At 31.6% G+C, this 20,965-nt stretch overlaps 1 protein-coding gene across 1 annotated transcript in view; it reads left to right on the plus strand.

Moving 5' to 3' along the window:
* LOC114185234 (histone H3.3-like) overlaps positions 1–19,312 on the plus strand; it is a gene marked incomplete at its 5' end in the record, with an annotated part of 64,988 nt that extends 45,676 nt beyond the window's left edge. The window contains 3 exons of the mRNA XM_028072850.1: positions 16,507–16,581; positions 18,346–18,421; positions 19,047–19,312. Of these exons, the coding sequence (XP_027928651.1) occupies positions 16,507–16,581; positions 18,346–18,421; positions 19,047–19,102 (207 nt within the window). The remainder of the gene's footprint in view (positions 1–16,506; positions 16,582–18,345; positions 18,422–19,046) is intronic.
* Between the last annotated feature and the right edge of the window lie 1,653 nt (positions 19,313–20,965).

Here is a 20,965-nt window from a genome sequence, read left to right on the forward strand (position 1 = left end):
ACCAAAAAGGTAACAACTTTTCTTTTTCTCTCCGATTTGTTTTCTTCAATCGTATGTAACTACTTTTCTTTGTAGCATTTGTCTGTTAGATTGATCTTTTTCTGTGAGATTCATCAAATGATTGAAGAACACAAAAAAGGTCTAAGCTTTTCTTCTTCTGTCAGATGTTTTCTTTTTCTACATATCTAACTATTTTTCTTTATATTATTCTTCTTTTAGACCAATCTTTTTCTTTGAGATTCATTAACTGATTGAAGAACGCCAAGAAAGGTCAATGTTTTTCTTCTTCTATTCAATTTTTTTTTCTTCTACGATATGCAATATCTAACTCATTTTCTTTGTATTATTTAGCTGTTGGATCAAGTTTTTTGTGTGAGATTCATTAACTAATTGAGGAAAAGACATCCATGAATATTTTTTGCGAAATGATTCAAGGAACTCGTGTTTAAAAGGTTTGATTTTTAAAAGGTTTGATTTTTCTTTTGTGTTTGTGATTCTATGTTTTAATTTTGTTTTTGTTTTAAAGATGTAGAAAATATTGGAGATGCAGACGTGCCTTGAGATGAAAAGATTTGATTTTTACTGGTAGAAGGACAAAGATCATTCCCTGGTTTTTTCAAAGCTTTGATTTTTATCATTTTCGTGTTGTTGTTTTTATGTAGCTTATTCTTTTCTCTTCTTATATGGTTTGCATTAGTCGATATTTTTATCTCAGAGCATCTCTGCTTTTGTTTTCAAGAAGGAGACAAAGACGAAGATCATTTGTAAAAGGTTGGATTTATACTAGGACTAAAATCATTCTCCTCTTTTTCCAAAAGTTTTGATTTTATCATTTATGTGTTGTTGTTCTTTTAGTTTATGTGGCATTGAGCATCTCTGCTTTTGTTTTCAAGAAGGAGACAAAGATGAAGATCATTTGTAAAAGGTTGGATTTATACTAGGACTAAAATCATTCTCCTCTTTTTCCAAAAGTTTTGATCTTATCATTTATGTGTTGTTGTTGTTTTAGTTTATGTGGCATTTCTTTTCTCACATCTTAACTTTTTTTTTTCGAGATGAATGAAATCTTCAAGAAGGCGAAGACTACTCTTCAAAGCCAAAGGCAAGGCTATCAAGCACAAATATCCTTTTCAAAAGGTTTGTTCTTCTTTCATTTTTATTTTTGAAATCCCAGTTTCAAAACTTAATGTTTATTCTACCATCTTTGTTTTACTTTTTTCAATGGTAAGATTTTATCGAGATGTGTCTTCAGTTTACCTCATTTTCTCTTCACATCCATGTCTTTTGTTCTTTCCGTGTTTGATTTTCAAAATTTTGATTATGTTTTTTGGATTCATTTTTTTTAATCCATTTAAGTTTTGGCTTGTATCATATTCAACTCATTGTTTTTGTGTTCTTCTTTTTCTTTGATTTGTTAAAGTTGAAGTTTTTCATTATTAAGATTCTTCTTTGCATTAAAATTAACTTACTATATTTTATGCTTCTTTCCAATCTTTTTATTTAATGTTTTTAACAACGATTTTGTTTAAGTTGTTAAAATTTTTGTTTTTGTTTCTCATCTTCGAGTATGATTTTTTTTTAACTTTTTGTTTATCCCGTTAAAGTTTTGGTCTTTTATTATTAGGAGTTTCTTGCTTCAATATTTTTTCATGTTTTTCTTGTTTTTTTTATATATTTGTTTTGGGTTATTTGCAAAATATTTGATTGTGCATGTTATCTTTAAATAAGAACTTATAACAAACAAAAGTTTGATATTTTAACCTCCATATATTTATTTATTGATATAGTTCTCAACATAAAGGTTATATTTTGGATATGTGTTATATTTTTTTGTCTCTAACTAGTCAAATGTATATATCTCGTTATGTTCTATGCAATGAAAATATGTTTCCTTATTTCATCACCGATAATCCCTTCTTTATGACTGATTCAAAAACATACCAAACTGAATCTAATTATACACCTTTAATTATTATCACTCACACACATAAAAATACTATTGTCACTTATTATTTGCATAATAATTTTGTTCATCATTACAAACCAAAAGCCTATCATATTACAACCTCTATTGATCTTTCTACACTAAGAACTTACAAAAAGCCTTCATCAATCCAGGCTAGCTTAAGGTAATGCAAGATGAATATGAAACTTTCGTTCACAACAACACATAGACTCTTATGCCTTTATCACATAATGTTATAGTTGTGGGTTTTTTGTAACAAATATAATGTTGGTGGCTCATTTCAAAGACACAAAGCCAAGTTAGTTGTCAAGGGTTTCCATCAAATCAAAGGAATAGACTATAAGGTTCAATCCTGTTATTAAACTCTCAACCATTAGAGTTATTCCCACTATTGCTATTTATAACCGGTGGCCAATACATCAATTTGATGTCATGTCATTAATTTGTTTCTGCCTAACACTCCCACTAAAGATAATTTCATATAAGACTTTTGGTTCAAATTAAGTTAAATTATATCTTTCATCCCCATTTTTTTAGAAAAATCTCAAATAAGTCCCTTTATTTTTATACGTCTCAATTTGGTCTTTGTTTTGGAAATTTGATGCAATCAAGTCTTTTCCGATAGTACAATATTAACAACGTTAAAGAGATGTCATTTGTAAGTTTGTATTTTTATTTTTATTTTTTTAAATACAACTTTGCCATTTGTCAAAGTAACGTCGTGTTATGTTACTGTGTCAGTGGGATATACAGTGGTAATGTACATATCATTGTCACGTTAAATGTCATTGCTTTAGTCTCAATTTGTTTCTTGAATTTATTATTTTGGTTCAATTAAGTTTCATTTTTTTTAAATAGAATAATTTTATCCCTATTCAAATTAAAATCAAATTTAATTTTTATACAAATATTATAATGATATTTTTATTAAATATTTTTAACAAAATTAAGTTTATTTAAATTTAAATTTTAAAATTTTATTTAAAATATTTTTAAAGTTGTTAATGAAAATTAACATTTTGACATCAAATTTAACTTTAAAACTCACATATCAATTTATTCGACATTAAATTAAAAAAATTATAATAAATAAAAACTAATATCAACTTATCCGATTTTAAAAAAATTGAAAATTTTATTCATTACTTAAAAAAGTATAATTGACTACGGATACAAATATTTTATTTCATTATTTATGTTTTTAAAAGATAGATTGTTAACATCACTATAAATGTATTTATTTAATTAATTAATTAATTAGATTAATGTAATTGAGTGATGAATAAATCGTGACTATATGATATATTATTATTTATATAGTTTTTAATTAGTGGGTTAAAAATAATTAATAAATATTACATTTTATAAAATTTAATAATAAACTGTGATATTAAATAAAATTTGAATTAAAAAAATTATTAATACAATATTATTTTATTTATAGAACAAAAGTATTTATAAATATCATATAATTCATACACTACAAAAATAATTGTTTTTAGTGGAAGTTATATTTGACGTTTCTGGGGATTTTAACCCCCACTAAGAGTTTTACCAGGGGTTTGCCTTTCCCCCAGAATAACTAGCGTCGGTAACAAATTACCAGGGTTTTTAGCAACCCCTGGAATTTGCACAACTTACTAGAGATTTACAAAACCTCCAATATTAGCTGGGGTTTCAAACTCCCGGTACTGGTTGGGGTTTTGGAAAACCCTTGGTACTCGTTGGGGTTTCGAAAAACCCCCGTATTGGTTAGAGTTTCAAAAAACCCCTGGTACTACTGTGGTTTCAACCCTCATCAGGAATTGCTCTATTAGTTGGCACATTATTGCTTAATATAATATAAACAACGGTTGCACGACATGATAAACCAAACAGGTACCAAAAGTAAACAAAGAGGAACGACATAACTCTTTTCAATTATATCCCTGACAAGACAAGAATACTATTCAGAAAGACTATAAAATGATAGGTCACGATATTTTTAAATCCTTGATAATCTAGCATGATCTACATCATTTTCTTGTACATAATTCTACGTTGTATTTATCTAGAACTATGATTTTCTATATAAAGATTTTAATAAGGCAATAAAATTCAACCAAATAAATATTAGGAAGTGAGGATACATGAATGTATATTGGTGCCATTGTAGCAAGAACAACAACAATAAGAACTTGCCATTTTACTATGATACTTGTGAATAAACAAATGGAAATATATATTTTAATACAATTTAAAAGGAAATGTAATATTAAAAAATGAAAATGAGAAATGAAAATGTTGCATAAACTCCTGTCAAAATGCCACTAGTTACTTTTAGATGTAGTCTGCAAAGCAATAAAACAAATTTTGCTAACATGGTTGACTAGAGATCTTCATAACTACTTAATTAAGTAACTTTTCCATCCTCCATTACCTAGAATTTTCATTATAATATTATTATTTACTAATTTAATATTAAAGAAGAAAAGGAACCCAAATGAGATGTTTTACCAGGATCATATCAACTTCTACGAGAAACTCCACTTGATGAGTCACTATAATGAATGTTTTCTCTCTTAAAGCAGCCATGACACATCCTGTAATTTTGTAGATGCAGCAGTTAGTTTGATTCACCAAAATCAGGAGAAAGAATCACCAAAAGTAGTCATGACACAATTGTTATTTCCTAAATCAAAGCAAAAATGATCAAAATAAAATCACAAAGCTAAATCTAACCAAAGCTATAACTTAACATACTTTTTCTAATTCTATTCAAACCAAATTACAATACAATGAAAACTTTATTTTAGAAAGTGAAGAGTGGAACTAGATTTAGTGTAATCAACATTTTGTGAATGTAGTAGGCAATTTAAATATGGCAGTAGCATTAAAAATGTGCAAGTGGATTCTTTTACCATTATTGTGGCAATGGCAATGGTTATTACATAAATCACTGTTAGATATGATTTTTTTCTCTCATCAGTGACAATGGCAGAGGATTGGTACTCATGTTTCTCCGTAGAAACAGAAAGCACTTAAAAAATACAAAGCTTATCTTGAAACAAAAAGCAGAGTGCATATAAATATCAAAGTAATGAAACAATACTGAGAATAATAAAAGTATAGAGAGTAATAAAGGTGACATTGGAAGTAAACATGCATAGAGATTCAGTACACGTTCCTAATAAATAATAGTATAAATTTCATTGAACAACCTCTCTTTAAGAAGACACTCTTCAACCTTCATAATAGAAGGCACACTACACCTTTGAATTATGGTAAAGTTGGAAAATCTTTATTCTGAATGCTAAACTCTTGGTTTTGTTGCCAAGACCCTGTTTTCGTAAAGAACCTAAAATATTTTGGTTATACCATTATTTATTGTTTAAGGCGCATAAATAAAAACATCATTTATCTTCTCTTACCATGAAGTAGTAATCACTATGCATGTCTCATACCATTGTGTATATTTTCCCTGAGCCAATCTGCTCGTATGCAAAGATGTATACATTATAGCCATCTAAAACATATCTGATCAAGGGTTGAGTGTCATCATAAATTTGTTCTACACATGACATAAAAAAACATCATGAAAAACATCAAATAAGAACTAACTTGACAAAAACGTATAAGAAACCTAATTTATAAGTAAGAAAACCATAAATCTATATGAACCAACAAAGATTTTAGGGTTAAGTATGTTTTTAGTCCCTGAACTTTGACCCAAAATTGAAATTTGTCCCTGGTTGAAACTTTGATAAATTTTGGTCCCTAAAATTTAAAAATGAATGAATATAGTCCTTTTAACCCAATTTTGTTAACTTTTTTCAACATGTGGAATGTGTTTCATGTTAATATTGGAGTTGTTTACGCCGTTTGACACATTCTTGGCTCAATATTTACTGAGAAATATGTTCGAAACCTAAAAAAAAGTCAACATAATTGGGTTAAAAGGACTATATTCATTCATTTTTAAAGTTTAGAGACCAAACTTTATCAAAGTTTTGATCAGGGACGAATTCCAATTTTTGACCAAAGTTCAGGGATTAAAAACATACTTAACCAAAGATTTTACTAATTGAATATTAAACAAGAGAAAGAACTTTCCTGAAAGTATTTCAATTTCAGAAAGAGACAGTGCTCAATTTATAAACAATACATAGATAATGAGTCTCCTCAATCCAAACCTATCCCTCGAAGTACTTAACTAATATTTCCTAACTAACTTAGTTTTAATTTTCTCCTAAATTCTAACCTAAACATTCCTCTTGCTATCTGAGGAATATAATTGTGGACATGATTCTAACATTTATACCTTTCCAACACTTTACAGCTAGTAAGATATAATGAAATGAAAATTATTTGTTGGGGTAACCATAATGAATTGAAGGGAAATGAAATTGCAATTGAAATGCGAACTTCTATAATTGAAACTGTTGCAAGAATTGTGAACATGCGAAACAATCATTAAACAATCACGATACAATGCAGATGCTAGAACCACGAAACTGTTGCAGCCGGTCATAGACGCACCACAAATTTGGGAAAACACAACACGTGAAAATGAATTCTTTCACAAAACCAAACATAAAAGAAGAGTAGGTGAGAAATTAACGGTAAAGTGAAAAGAAAAAAAAATGAAAACCTAAAAAACAAAAGAAAGCCAATACCAATTGAAAAATACGATTGACAGGGAGAGAGTCGAAGAGGGAAATGAAGAGAGATCGAGAGCTGTAGTGAAGAGAAATGGGAAGAGCCTATTGTTTGAAGATTTGAAGAATTTTGTGAGTCCGATAAATGAAGATTGGAAGAAGAAATTAAGGTATGAAAAAGAAAAAATTTGTAATATTTTTTGAACTTACGAAGAATGAGGCATTTAAGAAAAATGTAAAGAGGTTATGAAAAATATGGAGGGAAATTTCCCTGGGGTTCATTAGAAAACCCCTAATACTTACTAGAGGTTCAAAAAACCTCCGCCTACGTGTGTAATTTACTGGAGGTTTAATAGCCTCCATTAATAAACCCTCTTTAAAATTAACTTTTCTTGTAGTGATAATTACTTAATACACAAAAAAAAAATTGAAATTCAATTGAAAAAAGTATATAACCAAAGAAAATAATAAATTTAAATTTAGAAATTAGATTACTAATTAAATCAAAAGGTTTATAATAAACAAAAGCTTTCTAAAAAATATAATTATAAAAATAAATACACAAATCTAGAATATTGTTGCAGTGTTATATGATCTTTCATGTAAAAAAAATACTATTTTTTTTAAGGAGATTTATATGATCTTTATTAATAAATTATAATGTATTTAATATAGAAAAGCACACAAAAAACAGCCATACTTGAAATTCTTTTCATAAACGATAATTAAAAAGATATGAAAACATGAACGAAAAATATGGATGCTATAATATTATTTTGCAGTACTAAGCATAAATAATAAGCATAAATAATGCCAATAATGTTAAATATAGGTTTTATTTAAGTAGTTACTAGTCATTAACTATTTAATTAGAAAAAAGCCCTATGAAATGTTCATGTAATTTATTTTAATTTATAAGTAATCACAAGTTCTACATATATTATTTAGTGAAATATCATTTGATTAAATAAAAATCATAGGTTTTTTTTCTACTACATAATCCACTTGAATAGAACTGAGGAAACAATGTTGCTATTTTCCCTCCATTCTGGTTCTTCGCTTCATCGTTCTCATGAACCTTAAGCAGTGGGTTTTTGACTCGGTCATTGTCGAAGTTGAATTATGTGTGGTTTGCTTGGTACCATTCATCTCTTCTCTTTCGTTTATTGTGCTTAGGGTTTTACCAAATTACCAAAATGTCTTTTAGTATTGCAATTTAAAAGAGAGTGATTGAATTTCAATTTTACGATACAAAAAACTTGCAATTTCACAAACACCACGCAAACTCTCTTCCCTCTCTCATTTTGCATTTGCATTGGGTGCTTTATTGCTTCATTTTCTTTACCTTCTCTCTTCATTTCATATGGGCATTGTGTATCGCTTTGCTTCTAGCCTCAACTCCAAAGCTAGGTCTCCCTCCTAACCACTCTTGCTTTTTTTTGCTCCCTTTTACTCCTGTGTTTGGAAGTCAAATTGTTCATCTAGATTACAGAGAAGATCTTGCAAAATGGATCAAGATTTTTTTTTTTATGCATTACCTCATTGGGTATTGTTTGTTTTGATTATTACATGTTGGGTTCTAAGTTTTGAGTGTGGAGACTAACATCTAATTGAGATTAGTGGACTTTTTGTTTGACTTTGAATTTATGTTTCTTTGGTTGCAAGATTACTAGTAGTGGCAGCAAACAGATCACAATAAGAATCCATTCATTTAGCAACAAAAAATAGCATGGGCCAAAAATCGAAAACAAATAAGTGTCGGCTTCATGGACGCAACAGAAGATATCTCGACTAGCTCACCACTTATAGAATTTAATAATTTTAAAAAATAAAAGTTTCATCCATTAGCGAAGGCCTCACCCTTTCTTTGGATTTTTCAAAAATTATTTTTCTCTTGACGAGGGTTTGAACCTTTCTTAATACCATTTTTAAAAATTAGTTTTAGTTTTGCAAGGGTATAACCTTTCTACCTATTTTATTTTTTAAATAATTTTATACTTTAAAAATTCAGTTTATTTCAGTGAGGACTTTATCTCTCTTTATATTACTTTTTAAATTAGTTTTAGCTTAACAAAGACCTAACCCTCTCCCTATATATTATGTTTTAAAATATTATCGAACATTAACAAACTCTTTTGTAGATTTCTTTTTTAATTAAATAGTTTTAAGCATAAACTTCCTATAAAATATAATATTTGAAAAAATTAAAAATTTAATCCATTAGGGAGGGTTTGACCCTCTCTCTATGTTTTTTTAAAATTAATTTTAGTTTAGCTAGGGGTTAGCTCTTTTTATATTATCTTTTAAAATTAGTTTTAGCTTAGCAATTGTTTAACCTTTCTATTAATTATTTCTTAATTAAAAATTAATTTTATCTTAGCGAGGACTTTGCCCTCTTTATATTATTTTTTAAAATTAGTTTAGTGAGGACCTAACCCTTTGTATCTATTATTTTTTAAAATGATTTTTTGTTTTAGCAAACTCTTTGTACTGTTTTTATAAATTTGTTAGTTTTATTAAACCATAACTATGGCAGTGTTTATTTATGTGTTTTTTTCCTCTTTGTAAATATATATTATATTAAAAGAGATTTATAGGTTGGGAAAGTAAATAATAATATTTTAAAATTTATAATTAAGTTTTGAATTGAATTGATTTGTGTTCTTACCTAGATATGTAAGAGATGTATTAGAATTTTTAGGGTGTCTTTACAAGGTAGGTAGGTTCAGATCGGAAAATCCACCTGTTAAGACTCTCTAATATTTAGGATTTGATTATAGTGTAAGTAGAAGTATGATAATAACTTTGTATATTTGGACTTTGTGAAGGAGCTCTCTACATGAAGTTTAGGAAAATATGATCTATGTGCTTGAATATATTAGAAATAATGATGAATAAAGATCTCATAAGTGAGGTCACAATGACTATATATAAAAAGTAAACTTTATAAAAATAAAGAATGACTATATATAAAAAGTAAACTTTATAAAAATAAAGAAGATAGAACATGTGCAAAAATTTCACAAACAAATAATACTTTTTAAAAACAAAAATAATAATTTATTTAGAAAATGTGAGCAAAAATCATTTCTAATTTGTTTCCTCCCTCACGGCCTTACATTTCTCAAATCTTTTGGTTTTCCCCCTTTGCTCCTATCTCCTTCCGCCATACGTTTAAACTCAAGGATTGATAAGTTTGAGTTTTTCACCCTAATCATTCCCTACCCACACTTCATTGCCACCGAGAAGGGCACCATGGATGCCGACCTCTTCCTCCCTTCCTCTTTCCAATCCTCCCCTCCAGTATAGTTCTTGGCCTGGACACTGGCTCAACCATGGAGTATGTCGAATCCAGCAAACTTCTCCTCCGGCGAACATTATTATTAATAATATTAACATTCATATTATTATTATCATTATAATAATTATAAATATTTTTATTATACTTAGCTATCCTACTACACTTCGTTAGCCACTTTTTTTCTTTCTATCTCATGGTTAAGAGCTTAGGATTCTATTTTTTTCAAATATTAGAATATAATAAAATGATTCAATTGCTTCGAGGAAGTAAGATATACAAGGGAAAAACTAATTTAAAATATATCATAAATACATTTGATATAATTATTGTTTTAATTTTGGAATATAATCAAATATAGTGATATTAATATATATATATATATATATATATATATATATATATATTAATTAATGTACAATTAATTATAAGATATATAAAATTATACATTAATTATTCCTATGATATATAAAATAATTAATATATACATATAATTTATACATATTTTTATATTAGTTATACCATGTGATGATTCCTATATATGTAACGTCCCATTTAATTATTAAGCGAAATTAAAGGAAGACGTCACACAATATAAGTACAATAGCGTAGTCCTGGGGTCTTTAACACCACCCCGACAAAACTCGGGCACACCACGATGCCAAAGGAAAGCTGAATACGAATACAACATAGAGTGTGGCGTAGAAATACAGAAAGAGATACATGGGCCATAGCCCTAAATAAAACACAAGGAAAACTCCAGCCCAGATGGCTAAGCAGCGGAAATCACCATTCGCTTGTTGACCATGAGAACCTCGCCCATCTGCTCCCATCAACCAAGTTGATGATCATCGCAAGGAAAACAGCCACATACAACACAACCATGCAACGAAACGGGTAAGCTAGAGCCAACAACATATTCATCATGCAATCAAATATATTTTCATCATCTCATATCCACATAGCAACTAGACATGTTATGACTCTTCATTCAATACACTACGACTCGACTCGACTCATCCGGATACGTATAACTTAGTCGGATTCAGCGGACGCTCGCACTTGTGGTGAATACCCCTGCTCGACTCTGAGCTGCTCATCTCCGAGCTATGTGTTACAAGTGTTACGATGAATCAAATCTCTCTCACCACAAGGTTAGCCCTTAATGAATTTCAGGCCTCCTGCTACTCTCACCACAGGAGTCAGTCTACTCTAAGTGAGACTAACTGGCCCCTTAGAGTGTCAGGATGCAGTCCTTACCTTGAATCCTTACCTAGTTATACAGATGGGGCACCACCACGGGCACCCACTAACAGGGGCCATGGAATTACGTCCCGACCACTGAAGCGCGACCCCATAGGTCTCACCTAGAGACCCCGAGGAATTACACGCTGACACGGACCAACATTCATAAAACAACATTAAGAGAACATCAAAAAGCATGTTTACAATTCCATACTCATCCATGAGATTTATTCCTCATACGCATCACCTTTTGAATCCATACCTCTGATCATCACCGTCCCATGAGTCTAGGGTCTCATCTCATGTCAATACCATGTCCCTTTAATCTCAAACAACACATTCATTTCACATGCTAAGTCTCATACCAACCCATTCATCCACAATTCATGAATCATGCCAAAAATATACTTCATGCTCCATTATATACATATTCATCATCACACAATCATACTCAACCAACATGGATCACTCGGGAACATCAAACATCCGAATCACAACACTGTCTCACCCAGCATCTCGCTCAGGCTGAGGGGTCTCGCTCAGGCGAGACATGCTCGCTCAGGCGAGCCTCCCCCTCGCCTAGGCGAGAGCACAAAAGCAGGAGCATGAGCAACGCGGGATCTCGCTTAAGCGAGATCCCTCTCGCCTGGGCGAGTTGCCTGCTCGCTCAAAAGTTGAGCGAGTCGCCTGGGCGACTTTTCGTGCAGAGGCCCTAGGCTAGCTCCCTGTTTCATCTCGCCTAGGCGAGATTGACTCACTTGGGCGAGATTAACAGGTCTCGCCACTGTTCCCCACTATAACAGCCATGTATAACGAACCAACCAAGCATACAAAGCATTTAATCACACCAAAACGAAGGATTTATTCATGCAATCAGTAACTCACTCAAGAACAGCCAAGACAACACCAAAAGACTGAAACCCTAACTTCCTGTACCTGGAAATCATGTTAGCGGAACGCTCCAACATGCACACAGGAAACCAAACTGTCCTTAGGGTGGTCAGCAGCTGGAACGGACGGTAAAACAGAAGAAAGGAGGCGGGTTATTACTAAACCCTAACAATAACAGCAACATAGACCATGAAAACAGAAGCATGAGTCAAGGGACGACTTACGTGAGTAGGACTGAGTTTGAGCTTGAAGGAGGGGGACCTTAGGGTAAACCCTAGCAGAGCTTTTCGTGAGAGATAGTGAGGGATGGCGGCTGGTTTCTGAAAGAGTGAATGTGAGGTGGGATTAGGGCAACATAGCAGGGTTTATATACATTGGGCCAACCCTTAGGCCCACTTAGGGACAGGAAAAATGGGGCCTTACAATATACATTTTTTAAAACTATTTCTCATATTATATATACTTATAATTAAAATAATAATAATAAAATAAAAATAATGATAACATGTATCATGATATAATCAAAATAATGATATGTAGAATGATGGGGTTTTCGTTTTTCCTCCCTCTCACTCGCGAAGACTCTCCCCTCTGTTCTGCATATTTTCTCTGGTGAAGAAGAGAAACTCGTTTCCTGCTGCCTCGATCAAATCTCGTTTCTGCTGATTCCTACATTTCCATTTTTTATTTGGTAAGCATTATGCTCCCAAATCCCATGTTATCATTTAATAAACTCTGTGACTAAGCTAAGGTTTTGGCCGTGGAAGGTCTTCAAATGTTGGGTGATGTAACTGGTCGTTTTGAAGCGGCGAAAAAAGGGTATGTGTTGGCGAGCTAAGGGTGGACGACGCGAAGAAAGTGGGGTTGCGAGCTGTGAGGTGAATAATGTCACAAATCTGGTAAGCCATCTCCCAAAATCCCCTGGTATTGTGTTGATTAATTGGCTCATAGTTTGAAAATGGTAATTGTGTGTTACCGGTTGCCACTTAGCTCTGCTTTTGTAGAATGTTAAAGCAATATGTGGTGATTAGCAAGATTAAAATGTGAATTAAAAAGATGAATTTAAACTTACTCTACTTAACGGAGATGCTTATTAACACCTTAATCCAACAAAGTTGAAAGCAAAACTCCTAAATTAAAGACAACCGTAAACTCCAACTAAAATTTACAACATATAATTCCATAAACTTTTAGTTATAGTGTCATATTCAATTGTAACTGTCATGGCCATCTCCAAGATGCCCCAAATCCTCAGAACATATGTATTGTACTGTGTCCACAACATTGGTATCGACCTTAGCCATGGTCGGAGTGGTGGAACTTGAACACAAATTTTAGGGGACCAAATTATATTTGTTATATATAAATTATTTTTTTTAATTAAAAATTTTCAGTTTTTTAGATATTTTTTTTATTCAAAATAAACACTCATGACAATAGAATCCAAACAATATGACAATAAATATATATGAAAGAGTAACATAAAATTTATCATCAACAATAATATATTAAAAAAGAGTTACCTTATATGTATTACCAAATTGGAAAACGTGATCACTTTCTAAAGCATTTTCAAATTCTTTATATGTAATTTTAGGAACCTTAGAGAGTTGTTTTTTGTTTTCTCTAAGTTTTGGATTCTCATAAAGTTTCTCAATTTTAGATAAACGTGGATGCATTTTTTTCATCTTCATCACAACTCTTTCTCTTGAAAAAAGAGAATCAATTCTTGTACTCTTTGTCATAATTTTTCTAATATAAATTTGTCACCTCTCACCTATTTACAAAAAGATAAAATTATGAATATCCCAAATTAAATCTTCAAAGCAAGACTTAATATTTTAAGAAAACTAATAATTGATTAGCTTCCCTTACCTTATAGTAGAGTACTAATCTTGCTCTCAATTACACAACTTCAAAGTCTAAAATAACTTTAGCTACATAAATAAGAGTTTGATAAACAATTAGAGTATGATTTTATGATCTCTAAGAGATTGAGATATGCCTAGAGCATAGAAAAGTCTCATATAAGAAGAAAATATATTACTTCGAAAAAAAAAGGATAAAAAATGAACTTACTCAAAAGAAGAAATTGTTCGGCCCAAAATGTTCCTTAACTCCTCAATCTTGGTGTAGTACAATTTGATTTTGAAAATAATAAAGAATTGATGGTAAAAATTGAGATGGAAATAAGAAAAGAAAAAGAGATGGAGACATAAAAAAGATAGAAGCCAAATGAAAAATTATAAAAAAATATAATAGAGAGAAAAAATGTGATTTTTAAATTTTAAAAAAACTTTTTCAAACTAAATTAATATAAATAAAGTAATAATATATAAATATATTTTTTCAAAATATATAAAAAATAAAATAAAAATCATTAAAATTAATATAAATATAATAAAAATATATAAATATTATTTTTTTTAAATATGTAAAACTTAAAGTAAAAAAAAATCAATGTTCCGCCGGTGCATGGTTGACTCTGCAACCAATTTTGCAATCTTCTTTGCTGTATTCAAAGCAGTGTGAGGTCCTGTATTAGCAATTTCCAAGTAAGGGAAGCTAAATCCTTATGTATATTTCGTGAGATCTACTTGTTGTACGTTTATTTCATGATTAAATAGACTGTGTGTGAATATGAGTTGTTGGAATGCATATTTGAACTGTTTGGAACGTGATTGGGTGACTGCTGCACGAGAGAACAGTAGTGAGCGCTGGTTTTCTCGCCCAAGCGAGCATGTTTCGCCCAGGCAAGATTAATAGAGGCTCGCGCAGGCCATTTCACACGAGTTGTCGCTCAGGCGACTAACCACGTTTTGAGCGAGCGAGTGTCTCGCTTAAGCGAGACTTCCCTCGCTTGAAGGCCACTATTCTTGATGTCGAGCTCTCGCCTAGGCGAAAGTAGCTCACATGAGCGAGAGTCCCTCTCGCCTGAGCGAGGCCTTCCTGCCTGAGCGAGAAGCTGGGCGAGAATGCGGCCTATTTGGTTGTTTCTTTGTTATGAATTGTTGGCTCTATGTTTGTGTTGATCTTGCTCTTAAAGTATGAATTGGGTGATTATGTATGAATGAGATAATCTATAGTCTGTAATGGATGAGTTCAATATGATTTGGGCATGTTACATGTATGGTTGGTTTCATGGATTGAATATGATGAGTTGGGTATGGATTTGATATGAGATATGGAAAGATTCATGGATAAGAAAGGATGACTCTTGACATGGTATCGGCATGAGGTACAATTCTATATTCGTGGATTGGGAAGGATGAGTTCTTATTGATTCAACATGGAATATGGATGAGGAATGGTTAAAAAGGTTGGTATGAGATTTATATGTGTGATAAATATTACTTGATTGATTAAGTATGATTGGTATGTGGTCAGTACGTAAACCCATGAGCCTCTAGGTGAGACCTCATGGTCGTGCTTCAGTGGTCGGGACGTAATTCCATGACCCCTGTTAGTGGGAGTTCATGGTGGTGCCCCATCTATATAATTTGGTAAGGATTCAAGGTAAGGTTGAATCTTGACACTCTAAAGAGTCAGTTAGTCTCACTTAGAGCGGACTGACTCTTGTGGTGAGAGTAGCAGGAGGCCTGAAACTCAGTAGGGCTAACCTTGTGTGTGGGGATTGAAACATTGTAATAATTGTAACACTTAGCTTGGGGGTGAGCAGGGTAATCCACCACAAGTGTAAGCCTCCGCTAAATCTGACTAGATTATATGTATCTGGATGAGTCATCTCGAGTCTTAGTGTATTGTGTGAAAGGTCATAACATGTTTGGACGATGTATGTATAGTTGACTGTGAAAGAGTATATGATTGCATGATAACACTATTTTTCGGCTCTGGCTTACCCTTGCTTGTTTGATTGTTTTGTATGTTGTTCTTCTACTTTTGCGATGATCATCAATTTATTGATGGGAGCAGATGCGAGAGGTACTCGAGGTTAACAGGGAAGGGATGGTTCCGCTGAATAGTCTACCTGGGCTAGACTTCATGTTTCTTTGGGCTTTTCTTTAGGGCTATGGTCCATGTATTACTTTGCCCTTTAGTAATCTATTAACTATTGTTAAGTCCTTGGATTTCGTTTGTATCTGACATCGTAATGTGCTTGGTTTCTCCTAGCATCCTCTGGATATGGTCAGGAGTAGCGTTTATACTTCAGGACTTGTCACTAAATTTCTATCTGTGTGGCATTTCATTTAAATTAAAGTTATTATTTAAATGGGGTGTTACACCTAGCATCACGTGCCTTGGTTTCTCCTAGCATTCTTTGGATATTGTCAGGAGTAGCGTTTATACTCCAGGACTTGTCACTAAATTTCTATATGTGTGTATTTCATTTAAATTAAAGTTATTATTTAAATGAGGTATTACACATAGCATCACGTATCTTATTTGGCTGAATTAAATCTTGGGAGAAGTTTGTTGACGTTGTTTTGGCAATGTTTGTTTGGCTGTAGGTCAAACAAATTACACATCAATTCTCTACGGAGGTGTCTCGCTGGACGCCTGAAGCTGTGGTAGCACTGCAGGAGGTATGCAACTTATTCCATGTGCATTTGAGTTATCGCTAGAGTGCTAGAATGTTGCAAATTTTCAATTCATCTAATTAGAACGCAAAGGCTGTTTTCATAAAAAGAAAAATCCATGTTTAGTTAAATTGTTTTAACACAACTTCTTCCTGACCTTGTGTCAATTTGTTGCTAGGTGAACTCTTTTAAATTTTTATACTTAAAATAATGTGTTATTAGATTGTACTGCAGTCCTCAATTCAATTCAATTTGTTTTTTTTTTTTGTAAATTTATTTTATTTGTGTGCCTTTTGCATGGTTTTAAACATTGAAAATCTGTCCAATATTACTAAATCTGCTTAGAAACAAAAACCATTGATCTGTGAAAATTGAGGTTTTAGAAATTCAATGTATAACTATAAATCAAGATGCTCTAGTTAGTTGCAGTCTTAATGAAATGAGAATAATACTAAGTAACTTGTTAAGATGTGTTTCATCAGACTCCAAGTGATAAATATTTAATTAGAAATCTCTATTTTTAACGTCTTTTTTTTATATTATAATTTAAGGCATCAATTATGCAAGGTCCCTTTTCTTTTTCATAAATCCTTACGAATTCAAAAGGCGTAGCTGAAGTTTTTTTTTTTTTTTTTTTTTTTTCTTTCCTGGGTGTATGGAGGGAAAGGTCAGGGAGGCTCCACAGGGAGAGGGGGGAGTGGAAAAGGGTGTGGTGTCTCAGAACTCTTCCAACTAACTTGTCTCCAAGACTGTTCTTAACCAATATTTAAGAATCTGAACTTCAGGGGAGGGTGAATGGAAAAGGGGACAGTGTCTCAGGACTGTTCCAATGAACTTGTCTCCAAGGGTGTTCGTTAATTGAGATCAAAGTGATTTTTAACCCATTTTTAAGAATGTAAACTTTTTGTTGTTATCTCTGGGGTTGAGCAACATATGAACACGCTAGTTGCAATGTATGCTTCTTTAGACAGCAAGTAATGTTTTTGTTCTCTTATTATTGCATTCATGTAATCAATTCCGGAATACTTTTTCAACATTGCTATCACAATGGGAAGGAAAGGAGATATTATAAAATCAAAATATAGGTTATGGAATGAAAAGGGGTGGCCAACCCTATGCTTGGATTATTGTTATTCTTAATGAGGGAGGAGGGGGAAGGTAAGCGTAATTAGTGTAAATTTGCAATATTATTTGATGTAACTAAACGTACTAGGTTGTAAATTTCAATTTTATTTCAAACCAAATCTATTTCATCGACTCCCAAGTTCGAGGGAAACAAAAGGAAGAGTTTAAGCGTAAGTGGTTCTGTTAAGGAATTTTGTTTCCTGGACGATTTGGTTAACCTTTTAGTAACAATGTTATCGGAAAACGAATCCAATGTTTTCGAGTTCAAACCTTAAGGAGAACCTATTCCAACAAAGGTCCGAATTCACCGGATTTCCTCCTCTTCCATAAGATTTTTACTTCTAAGCAGGGAATACACTTGTACTTCTCCCCTCTCAAAGTTGCCTGACATCAAAACTCACTCTTGATCACCCATCCACACCTTTTAACGTGTCTCACCATTTGCTTGCTACGTTTACATCTCCGATGTGTTTTTGGATGCCTTGTATCGAGTCCTTGTCAATAGCGCTGCTGTGGTCGTGATTTGTTCACTTGTTAATAACATTAATTTAGAATCATTTATTCATTTTCTCCTGTTGTGTCATTTTTAACCAAATTTCTCATAAAACATGCAATTCTTTTGGAATTTATATAACCTTACTGCAGGCAGCTGAAGAATGTCTAGTTCACTTGTTTGAAGATGGAATGCTTTGTGCAATTCACGCTAGGCGTATTACTCTTAGTAAGTTGATATAATTTTTTAAATTCTTAACCAGATTTTTCGTGGATCATCTAATCATCCATGAATTTGGCTTTCATAGATTCTATACCTGCTTTTATTTGTGATAAATGTATTTGTTTCTTCTGTTACATATAAATTAATTGTTTTATTAATTTATTAGTTACAATTAAAAGGATATTCTACCGTATGACGGAGTAAATGCTAGAGGAAAAAAACTTCCCGGTGCTGTACTGGGTGGAAAGTTTTGCCTTTTTTTAAGAGAAAATACGCATTGTTTTAATTGACAAATACACTTATAGTTCTGATTCGCCATTACCTTTTAATTGGTGTATATCTTTATAAAGAATGCTGAATAAAGAAAGATATAAACATAGCGGAGAGTTTATTACCTCTGGTCATGTATAGGGTTGCAGAACCCTCCTTCCCATATCACCAAATGTTGCCTCTGTTCCTCATGTCTCATGTGGCTTTTCCTTTTTTACTCTGGTTGACCCATTTTACTTCCTTTAGAATTCTGGTTCCCATTATAATTTAAGCTTATAATAATAATAATAATAATAATAATTTTTTTTTAGTATTTCTTCCCATGTGAGTATGTTTGAGTTCTCTCTTTTTGTTATCTAAGTGACAAAGGATATTCAGTTGGCTCGGAGGTTTGGAGGAATAGGAAGGCCTTGGTGAATGCACAATGCCAGACGTAACACCACTATGAGTGCTTTTTGCGTGTAAACCTTGTTACCAAATTAGAGTGTTTATTTGGTATTATATATTAGGAAATATAATGTAACTCTTTTTATAGTTGAGACAACAATTATAGAACTCAAATTAAGAATCAACCATTATAGAATGGTTTCTACGACGACTTTAAATTGATGAGTGACGAAATGGTGTAAAATTGTACCAATGAAATATTTCAAGTAATTTCCATCCATAATGTTGATGAAAAAATAAAATCTAGGTTTAATTTATCGGATGATACCCACTTTGGTAAAGTTGTGTCAATCTGGTACTCGCTTTTAAAAAAGTGTTAATTGCATTCTAAGTTTTGAAAAAGTGCTTCAATTAGGTCCCTTTTAAACAGAATTGACTAATGCTGTTAACGGCGTGCCATGTGTCAATTTGCGGTTTTTTTTATTTTATTTTTTTAATTTCTTTTTACTTTTTTTTTTAATTTTTTAAATTTTTTGAAAAAATAAAATAAAAATGTCATGTGTTGTGTCAGGTGTCTGTGTGTGACACGTGACATTGTTAGTGCCATGTGGCATTGCAATGCCACGTGACATTAGTGTCACGTGTCAGTGTCATTGTGTTGATTTCGATTTAGTCCAATATATCTATTTTTGTTTCAATTTAGTACCTACTTATATATATTTGATTCAATTTTGTCTCAATTTTGTTTTAATAATTAAAATATTTTTGTAATCCATGTTTTATAAGATTAAAACTAATTAAGTATAAATATTTTTACAAAATTAAGTACTAATATTTATATTATTTCTCTTAATTTCAGATCAAATTTATTATTTGTATAAATGTTATACTACTATTTTTTTATTAAAAATGACTTTTCAACATATTACGTTATTAATTACTTTTTTTATTAAATACTCATGTTTTGTTAATTATTATTTTTTTCCCAAAATAGAACAATATTGTCTCTTACTAACTTTAAACCGAAATTTCTATTTGTATGAATGTTATACTATTTTTTTTTTATATTAAAAATGACTTAATAAAATGATTTTTACCACTAAATTTTAATATAAATATTAAATACTTAATTTTTGTAAAAATTTTATACTTAATTACTTTTAATTTTATAAAAAATGGATTTTAATTATTAACAAAAATTAGGTCAAAATTGAATCAGATACACATAAGTAGGTACTAAATTGAAACAAAAAGACATATTTGGGGACTAAATCAAAATCAACACAATGACATCTGATAGTGACACTGACACGTGGCATTGCAATGCCACGTGGCACACACAGGTACCTGACACGTGACATTTTTTTTTTCCAAAAATTAAAAAAAACTAAAAAAAGTTAAAAAAACCATGACTGACATATGGCACGTCGATAACAGTGTTAATCAACTCCGTCTGAAAGGGACATAATTGAAGCACTTTTTCAAAAGGTGTGATGCAATTGACATTTTTATAAAAGCGGGTACTAGATTGACACACCTCTACCAAAATGGGTACTATCCGAGTAATTAAACCTAAAATCTATGTGCATTCATACATTAGTTTAGGCCATTTTTATTCATTTTTGCATTATTGGAATGATTTCATCTTGCATTATCCTTGTTTCGGACCATACATTTAGGTTGGTGTATTGTTTGTGCAAACAGGTGTTTTGAGGTGTGCAATCATAGTTTGAAGGGAGTTAGTGTCAAAAGTGAAGAAAACAAATAAGTGAAATTCATAAGTGCCTCGTGGATTTTTTGGTGACCTGTGGTTTTGTTTTTAAAGATGTAGGATTCAAAACAAGTTCCACTGGTGCTTGGTGGATTTTTCCATGATATGTGGATTTGGCCTCA

The sequence above is a fragment of the Vigna unguiculata genome, chromosome 1 (assembly GCF_004118075.2).
Source record: "Vigna unguiculata cultivar IT97K-499-35 chromosome 1, ASM411807v1, whole genome shotgun sequence".
In the NCBI taxonomy this organism is placed as follows: Eukaryota; Viridiplantae; Streptophyta; class Magnoliopsida; order Fabales; family Fabaceae; genus Vigna; species Vigna unguiculata.